The sequence below is a fragment of the Haliaeetus albicilla genome, chromosome 2 (assembly GCF_947461875.1).
Source record: "Haliaeetus albicilla chromosome 2, bHalAlb1.1, whole genome shotgun sequence".
Lineage (NCBI taxonomy): Eukaryota > Metazoa > Chordata > Aves > Accipitriformes > Accipitridae > Haliaeetus > Haliaeetus albicilla.
The window spans coordinates 75,351,128-75,366,248 of NC_091484.1; the positions used below are offsets into that span (position 1 = coordinate 75,351,128).

At 44.4% G+C, this 15,121-nt stretch overlaps 2 protein-coding genes across 2 annotated transcripts in view; one reads left to right on the forward strand and one right to left on the reverse strand.

The window, feature by feature from the left end:
• Positions 1-472: 472 nt before the first annotated feature.
• ACAA1 (acetyl-CoA acyltransferase 1) lies at positions 473-12,696 on the forward strand. The gene is made up of 12 exons (XM_069778286.1): positions 473-726; positions 1,712-1,805; positions 2,098-2,155; positions 2,985-3,064; positions 3,521-3,563; positions 5,791-5,889; positions 6,311-6,391; positions 8,251-8,441; positions 8,541-8,720; positions 9,513-9,568; positions 10,379-10,524; positions 11,516-12,696. Exons 1-12 carry the CDS (start codon positions 514-516, stop codon positions 11,589-11,591), a joined length of 1,317 nt encoding a protein of 438 aa, XP_069634387.1. The 5' UTR covers positions 473-513; the 3' UTR covers positions 11,592-12,696.
• An 888-nt stretch (positions 12,697-13,584) lies between these two features.
• DLEC1 (DLEC1 cilia and flagella associated protein) overlaps positions 13,585-15,121 on the reverse strand; it is a 39,965-nt gene continuing 38,428 nt past the window's right edge. The window contains exon 38 of the mRNA XM_069799888.1: positions 13,585-13,863. Coding sequence (XP_069655989.1) covers positions 13,749-13,863 — 115 coding nt within the window. The 3' untranslated portion in view covers positions 13,585-13,748. The remainder of the gene's footprint in view (positions 13,864-15,121) is intronic.

Genomic DNA, 15,121 nt, shown 5'->3' on the forward strand with positions numbered 1-15,121 from the left:
TGTCCCTTTGTCCTGGCGTCCCGCTTTGTTCAAATGCCCCGAATGCATGGGGTTTTATATTCCTTTTAAATTTATTTAATTTTAATTTTTTTTGTTAATTTATTTTTATTTGAAAATATTTCCTTTGTTTTTCTTCTTTGCTTTATTGCTATTTCGTCTTTATTTTTTTTCCTTTTTCTTTACCTTTCCTTTCCCCCCTTTCTGCCCCCTTCCCCCCCTTTCCTTTATTATTTTTTTGTTTATTTTTCTTTATCAACTTGATTTTTTTATTTATTTTAAATCCATTTATTTTACTATTCCTTTGTTTATCTTTAATCAGTTGTTCCTTTCGTTGTTTTTTGTTTGTTTGTTTCGCGTCTTTATTTCAATTTATTATTGCCCCCCTCCATGCAGGGAGCTGAACCCTGGGTTAAGCCTTGGGGGCGTGGCCATCGCGGGGCGGGACTATGCAAACGAGGGGGCGAGTCCCGCCGCGTCCACGCCCACGCCCCCGGCGGCGACGGAGACGACAAGATGGCGGCGGCGCCGTCCGGCGGGGCGGCGCGGCGGGTGCAGCTGGTGCTGGGGCACCTCGCCGGTTCCCCCCCGGGGACCAGGACCGGCATTCGAGCCGCACCCTGCGGAAGCCGGGCCGGGGTCTCGTCGCGGGCCGCCAGCCCCGACGATGTGGTGGTGGTGCACGGGCGGAGGACCGCCATCGGCCGCGCCAAGCGCGGCGGCTTCAAGGTACGGCCCGGGGATGGGGGGGGGGGGTCCTGCCCGCCTGTTCCCCCTCCCGGCGGTACTGCGGCCTCCCTGCCCGCCTCCCCACCTCGGGGGCTGGGCCCTCCTGAGCCCCCCCCCCCCAGGCATTGAGGCCCCCCCTCAAGCGCTGAGCCCCCTGACAGGGAGTTGGGGACTCCCGCCTGCTCGCTGCCCCTCAGCCGCGGGGCTCTGGAGCGGTCTAAAAGACAACGTTTCCTCATGTTTTTAACGCCGGGAGCGGGGATGTGGCCCAGGTGCGGCAGGACCACTTAGCATCCCCCCCAAAACAAATTCAGTCAGTGTACCAACGAGTTTCCCGGCTCCCCTTAAAGCCTGGGGTCTCTACCATGCTGCTTTCACCTGCTGCGGTCAAGCAGAGCAACCGCTTGGAGAAGCGGCATCTCCCTCGCCTGCACGGCTCGCTGGGGTACCGATGGCGGGTGGCATAGGCCTGCCGCCCTTCTCCTTCTCCTGGAGCGGCCCTTTTCCTCACTGGATGAGTCCTGGGGCTCTGACCGAGGCGAGAGCATGGTGCCAGGATGGCCCCAAAGGGTGCGTGTCGCTCATCATCCTTCAGAATAGGTCTCCTCATGCCGGCGGTGCTTCCCACCAGCTGAGGGGTCACCTTTGTTCCTCTCACAGAGTAAACCGAGGGGTTCTACTTGCTAAGTCTTGTCATGTAACTCACCGGAGTTGTTTGGTTTTGAAGGCCCTACAAAGCGTGCTCATATAAAACCAAGCTAGCTAAGAAAGCGGTGTGTGTGTTACAGTGCTTGAAAGATACCTGGGGTAAAAAACATGCAGAGTAATTCTGCTTTTGTAGGAAAACAACAACCATCGTGAGCTGAGAAGTGGAGTAAAGCTGCTTAAGCGTTGTACGCTTGCCCTTTGAGGTAACCTGAGAGTGAACTGTTGACAGGGCAGTTAACAGTGTTTATTGAGTAGTGCTAATCCCCTCTGCTTTTAGGATACTACACCCGATGAACTGCTGTCTGCTGTTATGACAGCTGTCCTTCAAGATGTCAGTCTTCGTCCTGAGGTCCTGGGAGACATCTGTGTGGGTGAGTGAACAATCTCTGTCCAAACTTGAAACTCCTGATCTGGGATAGCTCTCTGGGATAGGCTGCTCCTGGTGTCCCATACTTGCAAGTGTTGCGGGGTTGGAAGGGGTTAGCGCGTAGCGTTAGGTTTGTGAAATCAGTGCGTCCTTCACAACTGTTCTGTCGAGTGGTGGGGCTCTGATCTGGGTGCCAGACAGGACTAAGCCATGATGATGTTAACATCCCTTCGATGTGTGCAGCAAATAGTGAGGGACATGCAACCAACTGACTGGAATCGTATCTTTGCACTCAGGAAACGTGCTGCAGCCTGGAGCTGGCGCTTTGATTGCAAGAGTTGCACAGTTTCTAAGGTAAACTCTCAACCAGATCAAGGTTCTTCCTCTTCTTCTCAGGCTTTGGCTATGGAGCAGCACTGGGTCAGAGATTGTAATGAGGCTCATGCGCTCCTAGGAAGTTACAGCAAATCACCTTTTGCCTAGAAATTAGACTTTTGAGTGTAGGGAGAATCCTGTTGGCAAAGGGACAGGGAGGCAGAGGTGAGGCTGTTTAATCTGTTTGTGCTGCCTGTGTTGAGCCTCTGAACGGGAGATCTTGTTTTGTGGGCTCCCAGCTGCACCTGCAGCTTCTCTGTACTGCAGGGCTGCACTTCTCTCTGCTCTGCGTGGTCCCAAAACCATCGAGTTGTCTCAAGTCTTTCTGTTCACTTCCTAGTGTTGGTGGTCGATGGCTCATATTGAGCTGGATCCCAGCTTCCAAATATTTCAGTCAGCGTCTGTTGCCAAGTGATGTTTGCTTCTGTAAATCAGTGTATGATTACCACTTTGGAGACGTGCAGACAGAGCCCACCAGTAATTGTGGGTAATGCAGAGCTTTTCAGTATTTCTGGCCCCAATCAGAGCTCGGGAAGTAGGCACACGAGAGGGCCCTGCTTACAGAGGACCTTCTGAAGACAGACCTGTGGGGAAGCACTCAGAGCCGCTCGCAGATCAAGTGTGGAAATTATCTATGAACTTTGCTTTCTTTTGGTGCAGGACCAGATAGGTCAACAAATGCATAAAGGGATCTGTCTTGAACTTGAGGGTTAAAATTTAATCAAGTGGCTTAATGCTCTCTTTAGAGGTTTGGATTGTTGGGTGGTTTTTGTCACTGAGTATTTGCCAACACTGCCTTATTTTCTAGTGGTATTCCAGAGACGGTGCCGTGCTCGAGTGTGAACCGGCAGTGCTCCTCCGGGCTACAGGCCATTATCAATATAGCTGGTAAGTGTTATGGGCACTTGGATCGGAGTTGATGCCTGCCCCACCCTAAGTACTCATTTCTCCTGTCATCCAATCTCTGAGCAGTAAAAATAGCAATAATGTTTTCTGCTGTTAGGAATTTTCAGTTTGTTGTTAATTGAATACTTTTATATCCTTGAGCGGTCGAGTTTACCCCTAGAGAAGTAACTTGTTTACTGAGCGTAAGTTCTGCCATCACTTCCATATCAGGCAGCTTCTAGAAGTGTCCCTCCAGTCCTCTCTGGTTGCATGTCAGGTCACGGTTAGTCTTCAGCCCCATCAGCTCCTTGACCTGGTTCACATTCTGGCAGGCGGTAGGGCGGAGGGAATGCCCCATTTGGCTGTAGTGGGTGCCTCAGATGTTCGTGAAACCACAGCTGGAATGGAAATGCTTTTGCTCCTATTGATAGTAAGAATGTTTGTGCACTGCTGTTACAGGTGGTATCCGAAATGGATCATATGACATTGGCTTGGCCTGTGGGTAAGAAAGTCTTTTTATGGTATTTCCTTAGGCTTTCTGAAGGTAGCACTCTGTCCCTCTGCAATAGTTCTTGTGTGAGGAATTAGAAACCCCTTCCAGCCAGATCTGACCCCCGCCAAGGAAATAGATGCTGTCCTCACTTGACAAATGGGTGAATAAACTCTAAAATTAGGACCTGAATTTAAGTGGTGGCTCCAGATGCAATTTGTGTATTTCCAGAGGCTGCTGAGTACTTTCACAGAAGATTGGGTCATCTTAAAGGGTCTGAGGGAGGATGCTTGAAAATCCTTTAATTCTCCTGGAAGTTTTGGTCTTGGTGACGTGTCTGCTGGGGTTGCAATAAGAGGCTGTGTATCTCTTATAAGCGTGTGAAAAGCCTGTTTTATTAGGGTCCTCTGGCCCTGCTGTAGGGTACCACTTGTGTGCAGAGCTCTGACAGTCTGAAGGAGCCTGCCATAATTAGCTTTTTAACTAATCTCCAATTAACTAGTGTCTTAGAAGACTACCAGCTGTCTTAGATAAAGAAATTTATGTTCTACTCATGCTAATAACTGTTCTACAGACTTACAGGAGATGTTCTTCTGCAGTGGACAGGTGTGCTGTTCTTTGCTTCGGTCCTAACGTCATAAGAAGTGTTTATTTTTTAGAGGATTATGTAAATGTTAGGTTGGCTTTGGAGAAATACTAGTAACCACATACACATTCACTTCAGAAGGACGAATTAAAAAAAAGTATTGAGTAATCCTGAGGCTAAAATACTGGGTTTCTATTTTTCCTTACCTTGGTAACTCTAAGTCTTTCTTGAATTATTACTGCACAAAGTCATCCGGTAGTCCTTAGGAAAATGTTTATATTTACAACTTCTCACCACCTGCACGTACCTGGCTGAGCAAGATCTGATGTTGAGAATGCCCTTCCCTTCTTAGACTGCTGCGAAATAAACAGCTCAGCAAGACAAGCATGTTCCTCTGATGTAGGCAGAGCACTTGGTGTTCACAGGGAAAGCTTGTGCTCGAACACATGATCCTTTTCACTCATTCACTTTAACACACTCGTTTCAAGAAGTTGCTTGGCAGTGTCCACCAAAATGATACGCTTAAAAGTACTAAAAGGCTCAAAGGGTTTGGGATCCAGCCTTTGCACCTTTGGGTATGCAAGCCATCAGGGTTTCATTGTGAGAAGTTTTCTGGCATTTACCCTGCAGGGTCCTTCATGAAGACAATAAAATCAGTAAGTTACAAATAGCTGTTGTGAGTTGAGTTTAACCCAAGTCATGCTCTTCCCCTGAGTTGACTCACCCACACTGTAGGTGGAGAGATACTGGATGACAACACAAAATGCAGTAGCTGTGGTTTGCTCTTACTTAAAACCTGATTCTATACCTTCCTTCAGGGAGTAGATGCAGCTGAAGTCAGGTAATACAGTGTCCCATATTAGAGTTAGTTTAAATTCCTGATAGCACTTACAATAAGCTGCTTGGTGAAAAACCTTATTTTCTGCTTGTCTTGTGTTCTCCATGAATGGTTTGTTATTTACTCTTCATCAGTGTATTCATGTGGTGCAGAGTAGAATTCGAACCCTCTTCCCCTTGTAGGTTTCATCGTCTAGACCGACTTTACAAAAGCTTACTAGTCTTAAGTGATGGCTGTGTGTTTCTGCAGTAAATTTGGATATCTTCAATGGGTTAACTCACTTGTAGGTCAAAGACTGCAGCCTCTGGGATCCATGTCTTAAATTCTGTTGCAAAATACAAATGGCATAACTCACTGAAGTCTCTTATCATGGTTTGCTTAATACTTTTCTTATTATACTGCCAACCGGTTCTTAAGCTGTAAGTGGCATTTTTATGGCTGTTGACAATCTCACTGGAAATTCCAGTCCTAGGACCTTAGGTTTCTCGTTATGTTTGAGGACAAAAGTGCCAGAATCATTAGCAATTCCTTCCTAGCTGTGGACACACAAGAAATTAACTGTTGACATTGGTATCCTGTTCCAGTGAAACAAGGATCAATTTAATCAGCAATCTGTTTTCTTTTCACGGTAATTCTTATATTGATGATTGAAGAGCTACTGCCTCAGCCAGTTCTTAATTATTAGCTGCATTTCTGTAGGGTGATAGGAAAGCATGTTGTCAAGATATTTGAGTTTTGATCAGTCTTAAGTGAGCAATTACCAGAAATATAGTATGAAAGCTCCGGTAGCAAATTTAAATTTGTCTTGTGTTTAGCGTGGAAACGATGTCCCTTAGAAGTGCAAATAACCCTGGTGATATCAGTTCCAGTATGATGGAAAACAGCAAAGCTCGAGACTGCCTTATTCCTATGGGGTAAGTGTTTCCTCTGCCCAAAGTTCAAGGGTTTTCTAGGTGGTCTGTCTCTTCGGTGACAGTACTGTTTCAAATCAATCTGAATGCGGTGAGCTTGGGTCTGTATGTGTCGCATCCTCCTTGGTTGTGGTAGAAGATTAATTGCGTGAAATGGGGGGGAGATCAGCGACGCTGATGAAAGATTTCCTTGTCGTATGTCTTAAGCTCAACAGCTTAATGAGCAAGGAGAATGGATTTGAACCTTGTTTTGGTCCTAGATTTGATTCAGGATTTGCTTCTGCTAAGCAGTTTTAGATTGAGAAGGCAGCAGTTAGCTTTGAGACTGAAGCCACTGCTTGTACCTTGTGTTGTCTTAGTAGGAGCTAACTGCAGCTCCATCAGCTGTGTCGTTGGATTAATTCTGTGATTTTGTTTTCCCCAGAATAACCTCAGAAAATGTGGCAGAGAAGTTTGGAGTTTCCCGAGAGAAGCAAGATGCCTTTGCCTTGGCTTCCCAACAAAAGTAAATGCCTTCCCCCCCCCCGCCCCAAACCTTTTAGTTAAGGAATAAATACAGATGGAAAACACATTGCTACTTCCCAAGAGTGGTTAAGTGCAGCCTTCGTGTTGCCTTCCAAACCTTAATAGTGAGTAAAGAAGCTTACGAAGATCAGTGCATGTCCTGGGTTGTGTGATAATGAAACCCGAGCCCAGAGCTGTACTGGGGATTGTGTGACTAATTTTGTGAGCCTTGAGCAGTGAGTGCCCCTGTATTTTTCAGCATCCAAAGGATACAACCTCTGTGAGGTTCGTGAAACGAATGTATGGTGCAGTATTTTCATAGTGGCTTTGGCTCAGTATCATGTGAAACTGAACGCGGGAGTGGCAGCAGAAGGAACCTTTCCTAAGAGGGAATGTTTAAATGTAGCAGTTTCTAGAGAACTGCTGAGCTTATGAGAAGAGTGGCTTGTATTGCTGCAGGTGTTTGGCTCCAAGTGAGTCCAATTCTACCTCTAATAACCTTCCTCTTAGGTTAAATCACTGCCAAAGTCAACTGACCTCTGGAATCCATGGGGCTGTACTGGTAGTCCAGTGGCAGGTGATATGTTAAAGTTGCTGCCATCAAAGAGTTAAACTAACTTTCAGGGCTCTGTTTAAGCATCACCCCGGTCCAATTATTTATCTAATACAGGAAGCCACTGCACAGGCCAGTTAACCTTTAAATTCTGGCTCTGCTTCTTAGGGAACTTGGCATGCCAGCCTTTCTCACTGACATTGAACTGATAACGCAAAAGGCTATGTGAACGCGATCCTCGCCTCTCGCATGAGGAAAGGGGTGATTTTCTGGCCTCGGTCTCAGGATGTCTGCAGAATTACTGATCTGTCCTTCAGCACTTTGCTCTAACTCTCGCTTACCTGGGAGTATTAAATATTTTCATTTTATTAGTAAAAGCGTAAAGTGATGAGGGAGTAAAACAAGCTTTCGGTCTCCAATTTGTATTCCCTATAAAGGGTGCTCTGCTGCTGGAAGGGAAATCTATATCAGCTTTACTGTGAAGGCTTTTAAACACCTTGTTGATATGAAAGATTAAAACTGTGTGTCCTGAGCTAATTATAATTTAGCTAATTGCATTCTGTCTACTTTTATCAGTCCAGTCATGTCAGTTGTTCCCTACTACTAATGTTGCTTTCTCAGGGACCAGACCCTATCTTTGCTGCACCTTTACTGCTAAATTAGGTGATACCCTTCTATGAAGTCACACTGAACTATGCAACATAAATTGCAATCATTTAGGGTTGAAAGGTTACATTTAAATGCCAGAAGATTATACCTGAAGTCTGTGGTCAGAAGCTCAACTTGTCTTTAGCAAGACAAAACCAGGAATGAGTGGAACTTTAGCCATTCCCTAACTTGTCAGAAATCGTTAGTTATGTAGAGGCTTAGCCCACTTGCCCTGTTTAAACTCAAAAATAAGAATTCATGTTTGAACATCAGGATTCATTTATTTTGTTACAATTGTGGTGTGACTGTACTACTGGACAAGTACAGCTTCATGCTGTGGGCTGCTGGTGGTTGGTCACAAAGGTGTTGATGAGAACAGAACGGGGATCTTGCTCAGAAGTGTGTGATCCTGTGACTCGGGTTTGGGGAGAATGCCCATAACGTTAGAGATTTATTTCCTGTGACGTAGAGGCAAGAAGTTTGTCTTCCCATGAATGGAAATAAGTATTTGCCTGTCTTCCAATCCACTGCTCAGTGATGATGTGCCTGTATACGAAGTCACACCTTAGTTCATACTCTTACTAGCTGGCTTCCTTGGTGTTAGTTCCCTTGCAGTTCACTTCCAGAATATTTTAACTTTTTATACTCTTCCTTAACAGAGCAGCAAAAGCTCAGCAGATGGGACTGTTTAAAACTGAGATTGTTCCAGTGAAGACCACTGTTCTAGATGATCAGGGCAACCAAAAAACAATCACCGTGCACCAAGATGAAGGGATTAGGCCCTCCACGACCCTGGAAGGTTTGGCAAAGCTGAAGCCTGCCTTCAAAGAGGATGGTAGCACTACAGCAGGTCAGCTCTGTTGTTAAATTTGTGTTGTTCCTGTGGTTTACCTGCCTTGTAATAGAATGTGCTTAGGCAAAAAAGATGTTAACAGATCTGTTCCAACAGGTAATGCCAGCCAAGTCAGTGATGGAGCAGCTGCTGTTCTCCTGGCAAAACGCTCAAAAGCAGCACAACTGGGACTCCCAGTCCTGGGGGTGCTCAGGTCCTTTGCTGTGGTTGGAGTCCCACCTGATGTTATGGGTATAGGACCAGCCTACGCAATCCCTGTAGCTGTGGAGAAGGCAGGTAAGAACCCCTTGTCATTCGTACAGTGTTTGGCAAATCAGACTCTGTGGACTGAAATTTAAGATTATACTATTATAGCATGTGCAGCTATCAGCCATAGGAACAGTGAACTTAAATTCAAAACCTTAAAAGAGATTCCGACTGGGATTATTGTAATACTGTTTACTTGTACTCATGTATAAATTGTCATTCACATGCCTTTGAGAAGCTCAGGATTAAATCCCCGCATGATCTCAACAAGCAGTTAACATGTGACAAGTGATTTAGTGATCACGTAGTGCTGTTTTTTGTTCCTTAATATGACCAGAGTGTGGGGTTTGTGTTTGTTTTGGGTTTTTTTTCTTTACAATTTTGGCATCTGAACAGTGGAACAGGCTTTCCTCAGGGTTCTTATCATATTCATCAGGTTAAATAGCTTTTATAGCTGATGATTATTGTTGTTGTCCGCATATCTTTGCTATGGTCGCAAGCTCAGCTATAGTTTTATCTTTCAGTCTCAAAATACCTTTCAATCTTTAATCCCTCTGCAAAGAAATCACATTTAATCTAAGGAAACTTGGCAAACTCAGTGACACAATACCATGAATGTGACATTTTTTGCAGTCTTTAGACGTTGTACATAAACACACATACAGGTGTAGATAGCCCACATGGAGCCAAGGTTCCCCTCTTTTTGTCATTAGTGGAGTAGAACTGGGATTCATAAAGAGAGGCTGTCAGTGAATTATTCTCTTTGATATAGTCATAAGGTGAAAATATCTCCTTTTAAATCCTGACTTTTCTGAACCATAGGTCTGACTCTGAGTGACATTGATATATATGAAATTAATGAAGCCTTTGCAAGCCAGGTGAGTGATCATCCTGTCTGAGTTGCTACATTGCTTGGTAGCTGAGTATATTTCAGCTTGGTCTGCAAATTAAGATTCAGACTTGTTCCACATATTATATCTTCAACCAAATGTTAATAACATGTGCAGGCTATTTTCCCCTTCCCTCAAAAAAAAAAAAAAAAAAAAAAGGCAGGGCATTGCTTATACAGCTTAATATTTTAAAAAAACCAAACAAAACCAGAAAAATATGTCCACTGAATAAGAATGTAATCTTTACTATTGTATCCTCATACCAACTTGCAGAATCTGTTTCACAAGGGCTGTCATTTGTTATTGGGTGGTGTCAGTGTGAATGTGTTGCACTCACTAATTTGGAGGTCCTTAATGAAAGGTAGAAACTCTACTACTGTGTCTTCCACAAATCTGTGACATGCCTGTCAAGAAGTAGTGGGCTGAGTTTGAGATGGAGTTGATAGGCTTAGCTCACTTCTGTGTGCTTTGGGTTAGTAATGTAGTTCCACTCCTTTCCACTGGGAAAGAGGGTCTAGCTGGAGTCAGGCCTTCGAGTGCTAACTGTTTCATACTTTAAGAGCAGCTGACACAATGATGTGGAGTTTGTGTAATAACAAACGTAGTTTGAGCAAAATTCATTTTAAGCACAAATCTTTTGAAGCCCCTAGAGCTGCCTAGGATGGTTTGCTCGCTCTCTTTGTTTGTGGACGAGATCACCAGTCGTCTTTGCAGTCCTCTTAGCTCTCTATTGCAGGAGAGCTGAGAATAAACAGAGGCGAGAGCATCTCCATGAAACTGTTCCCTCTGTCTTTCTAGGCTGTGTACTGTGTTGAAAAGCTGGGCATTCCCATGCAGAAGGTCAACCCCCTGGGAGGAGCAATAGCACTGGGGCACCCACTGGGCTGTACTGGTGCTCGTCAAGTTGTCACTTTGCTCAGTGAATTGAAGCGCAGAGGGAAAAGGTGAGCACTGAGGAACAGTAATTAGCCTTAATGCCTTATGTGTATGTAAGTAACTTAGGCTCAGAGGTAACCATCAGTTTGGGTTAAGCTTTTTCCATCCCTTTGATAGCTTTGCATGCAAATTCCCAGTGGCCCTCTTTAGGGAGGGCTGTGTCATGTCTCGCTGCCCGTGAACACGGAGTCTCTCCTGGTCCGTGGTGGTGCAGGGCCCTGGGGTAGACACCTCCACCGTGCAGCGTTAGAGGAGCAAGTCGGTGGTCAGAGCTGGTGGCTCTGCAAGGGTGGGCTGCACCCAGCTTTGTGACAGTCCGGTCCCAGCTCTCTGCCCAGGGCTCGGGCTCTTCCTGACGTATGGAATAAAGCTGGTAGGTGCTGCTGGCTGGCTCTGTCACTGCTCCCTTTGGGGCTGGCACATAGAGTGTCGCTGCACTTGCATCTTAGGAAGAGCTGTGCCCTGTCCTAGAGGGGAGAGTAATGGTGGTGGCAAGCTGTTAAATGCCAAGCAAATCGGGTAGTAACAATAAACCACCTCAAACCGAAGTGGAAGAACTTGCTCTGAAATCAGGCTTGCCACTCTGTTTTTCCACAAATCCAACTGCAAGTCATCTGACTATCCAAATTTACCTTGAACTTCCACATAGCAAAGCCCTGTGAAGGGCAGTGGCAGGAGGCAGGAGAGGAAGAGTTTCTTCCTCAACCCACCTGAATCAAAGGAGTTCTTCTAGCTTGAGCTTGCTGCTCCTATGTCTGAGGCAGGTGGCTGAGGAGTTGCTTCTGGCACACTCTCCAGAAAGCAGGCAGAGAAACCTCTGTCCACGTGCTCTGCAAACAACACCCTGCAAGAACTCCAGGGCACCGGGACCTGCTCTAGAGTTAGAATCTCTTGGTGACACAGGAGAGCAGTGGGTAGCTCAAATTTATTGTGTTCTTTTTTCCCCAGATGATCTAAAACTGATCTGTCATCTTAATTCCATGTGTTCTTCCGTTTCAGAGCATATGGTGTTGTATCAATGTGCATTGGAACTGGCATGGGCGCTGCAGCAGTATTTGAGTACCCAGGGAACTAAACTCCAGTGTACTGACGAAACAACAGGACAGCTAATTCTCTGCCTTCTCTAGTAACAGGAAATGATTTGCACTGTGAAATCAAGTGGATTTAGGGATTCATGACTAGATCTACAAATTTGAGGCACAAATGGTGAAGTAAAATAAATCGTACAGATCTGCTAAGCAGGTGGGAAAATGCAAAACTGGCATTTGCTTCAGAGTTAAAAAGCATCCTGACATGAGAAGAGAAATTAGTTCAGCTGAAGTTCAACTCCAGGCTCTTGTGTGGTGATGATGAATGCATATTTCTAATTTAATTGATCCCTTTATTCTGTGAATATTACCAGAGAGTAGTAGTTCATGGTACAGTATTTTTGTATGACAGATTGTCTAAAAGGGTCGCTCAAAACAAAAACATCAGTGCACAGGTAAAGGCTTTTCCAGGGTTTTCTTAAAAGATTTCACCATCTTGCAAGAAGTCTAGAACAGCTTGTTTTGAAAGCCGTGCAGAGACTTAACATCATTTCCTTTACAACTCTGTCTGTCCTATCCAAGTCATAAGTTGGCTATGTCTTAAATTGTCCCTGTGCTGGAGGATGTGCTGCAGCTTCCTGATTTTAACCAAGCTGCTCTCAAGGCTCCAGTGGGGGAAAGTGGAAGAACTAGAATGTAACATACACAGGAGGTGCCTGAATAGAAAGGTTCGGCTGAACTGCTAGAAGCCAGGAGTTTGAAAGTGGCCATTCCATCTTTTACAACACATTTCTAATTACCAGCTTGTGTGACTCTTAACTTAGAGCACAAGCTTATGCTCAATAATATTTAATTACCTAACATAAAACAGATTTCAGCATTACTCTTACTGCAAGCACTTAGGCGAACATCAGTGACATCTCTGTACTTCAGTGCTAATACAAATGTGTATTTATCTTGTGAAGTCTCCCTTACCTGTTCTCTCTCTCATGAGCAGAAAGATCACTGAAACTCAGAGCTAACAGTTTGAAAAAGAAACACACTCGTCGTCTTTGACATGTTAGCAAAGTTTAATTTTGTAACACAGACTGAAGTTCTTTGTCCTGGCTCTTGTTTTTGCACTTAATAATACAATTGGGGTTTTGCAATATATTTGTTTTCTTTTTATGATGATTAGCTAATCACGACCTTCAAATAACAGAGATATTTTCATTCTTGTTCTATAGCCTGCCTCACTCGGCAATCACATGTGCTATATTTTAGAGCAAAACCAGTTAACTTATATAGAGGGGGCAGAGGGGCATTAGCATCTTCGAGGGTCCTTTCTTTACAGTGAGGGTCCTGTGTATAAAATGAGTTCTCATTGCTAGTACAAGCCTGTTTTAAACTAGGCAGAAGGCAGCTATTGTACATCTTTTGTTCTCCTTCAGTGTGGATTGCAGCCCCCTCCTCCCCACACATACTGCCTTTAACAAAAACCTTTTATATGACGGGAGTGGAAAACTTAACAGGCTCAGAAGTGGGAATTTCAGTGACCTTTAGCTAAAGTAATACTAAAAACATTTCAAGAGAAGTGTGAGTAAATGGGAACCATGTGGGGGGAAAGAATTAAAAGGAGGAAGGGTTCCTCCCTCTGTAGCTGAAGGGGATGCTCTCAAAACCCAAGCATGATGAAACATGCAGGTTGGTAATTTTCCAAGGAGTCCAGGGAAAGTTGGCTCTTCCCCTTTTCATGTAAGGCACTGAGAAAACAGCCTGGGGGATTCTGACCTATTCACTAATTCTTGCCTTTGTTATGTGTCAATGTCCATTTTAATGTCAAACAAATAAACAAGGCAAAACAAAAGCTATTTTTTAAGGTACAAACAGTCTTTAATTGTCATTTGAGGCATACTGTGATATGCAGAGGGTTTTGGCCTGTTACCATAGCTTTGCAATTTAAAACCAATTATTTTGCAGAGCCTGGTTCTGTAGGTAACGGTAAGCTTATCACAGCAATAAAAGCAATAGCACAGAATGAGATTATGACTACTTTAAAAAAAATTACCATGAACTTTTTTTCCTCATAACTTTAAAATTTTATTCTGCTAAAATTCCAGTCCATGTTAAAACAACTGACATAGATGGAAATACAGGCTCAACTGATGGCACATCTGCATCCAACCCCATTACCTTGACATTTGTCCCACATTGTCTTGCTTAAATTACAGGTCTTCATACTTTCCATCATATGTTCCTCGTCCCCTGAGCTGTAGCTTGCAAGGCTTCTCTCCCAGTATTCCAGTAATGGTCACGATAGTTTCGTATTCAATGTTGCTCCTAAAATGCAGAGCAAAAAGACAGTTTGGTTACATACAGCTAGATGCAATTCTGTGTTTAAGGATGAGATTAGTTACTTTGTGGAGGAAAGAGGGGAGAATTGTTCCCTAAAGCATAAACTGCTCCTAGTCACAAGCACTATGTCAAGTCTGTGGGTGGCAATCTCACTTCATAGTGTTACATCCCACAGCTACATATAGGATGTTTGAGAAGAATGGTCCAGTCTGTACATGAAGTAAAGACATTGGATTATTAACTTCATGTTTGAAAGAAGAACTTGAGTATCTTCCTACTTGTGATCTGCTGGGGGGGGGGCTAGTGTTTGGGAGCAAATACCTGTGCTGCCTTGATGTGAAAACTCATCCCTGTGACAGACAAAGTTTGAAATGGAAAAGTTTCTGTCAACTCCCCTAGGACGAGGGGCAGTCAATGGAGTCCAGGTTGTAAATCAACAGCAAAAAGCTTATGGCAAGCGTAGTTTTGCACTAGGTGGAAGTCTTAAAGTATAATTTGCCTAAGGCTAACGCTACCCAACACTACCGAGACTGTTAATCTGAAGGACATCTTTGCGTCTAAGAGATGGCTGTTGTAAAGGCCTGAGGCAAAAGCCTGCTCTGCCAGACAACTTTTATTTTTTCCTTCTCATACAAAATTCCCCTGTAGGAAGACCACTGATTTAGAGAGGTGAATTATTAAGATCACCTCACACCTTGCATATAATTATTTACTAATGCCATGGTGGTCCTGAGCTCTGCTGTGTTGGGAATTCTTTGTCTGGAGCTGAACAGACGAGCTGGCTGCTATACAGCAACATTTTTGATTTCTGGTACTTCCAGACATGCTGATTAGCGTATCTGTTGTCAGACAAAAAGTGCTTCAGGCATATTCAGAAGCGCTCCAGAAAAATTTAGGCAGTCGGGACCCTGGGGAGGTCTCTGGTCGACCATGCTGCTCAGAGTGGGGACAGCTTAGAGCAGCTGCTCAAGGCTTCGTCCCACTGAGGTTTCAGTAGCTCCAGGGGTGGAGATCTCACAGCCCGTTCCAGGGAGATGGAAGTTACGACAGTAACTTGTGTCACCTGTAGTTTGGTTCTTGAAACTTCTCTGTCAGCAGTGTTCAGAGTTCTCTGAAATCACTGGGATAGACTTGTCTTAAACTGTCTGCCACCATGTGTAACAACTTCCAAGAAAATAATTTGTAAGGGAAGCTGAATTTTCTTACAGGAATTGCAGCTCCCTAATTAGAGCAAAGAAATTAA

Coding starts and splice junctions, on each gene's coding strand:
- ACAA1 (XM_069778286.1), top strand. CDS start 514: ATGGCGGCGGCGCCGTCCGGCGGGGCGGCGCGGCGGGTGCAGCTGGTG. Junction 3,065..3,520: donor GGCCATTATCAATATAGCTG/GTAAGTGTTATG, acceptor CTGCTGTTACAG/GTGGTATCCGAAATGGATCA. Junction 5,890..6,310: donor GACTGCCTTATTCCTATGGG/GTAAGTGTTTCC, acceptor TGTTTTCCCCAG/AATAACCTCAGAAAATGTGG.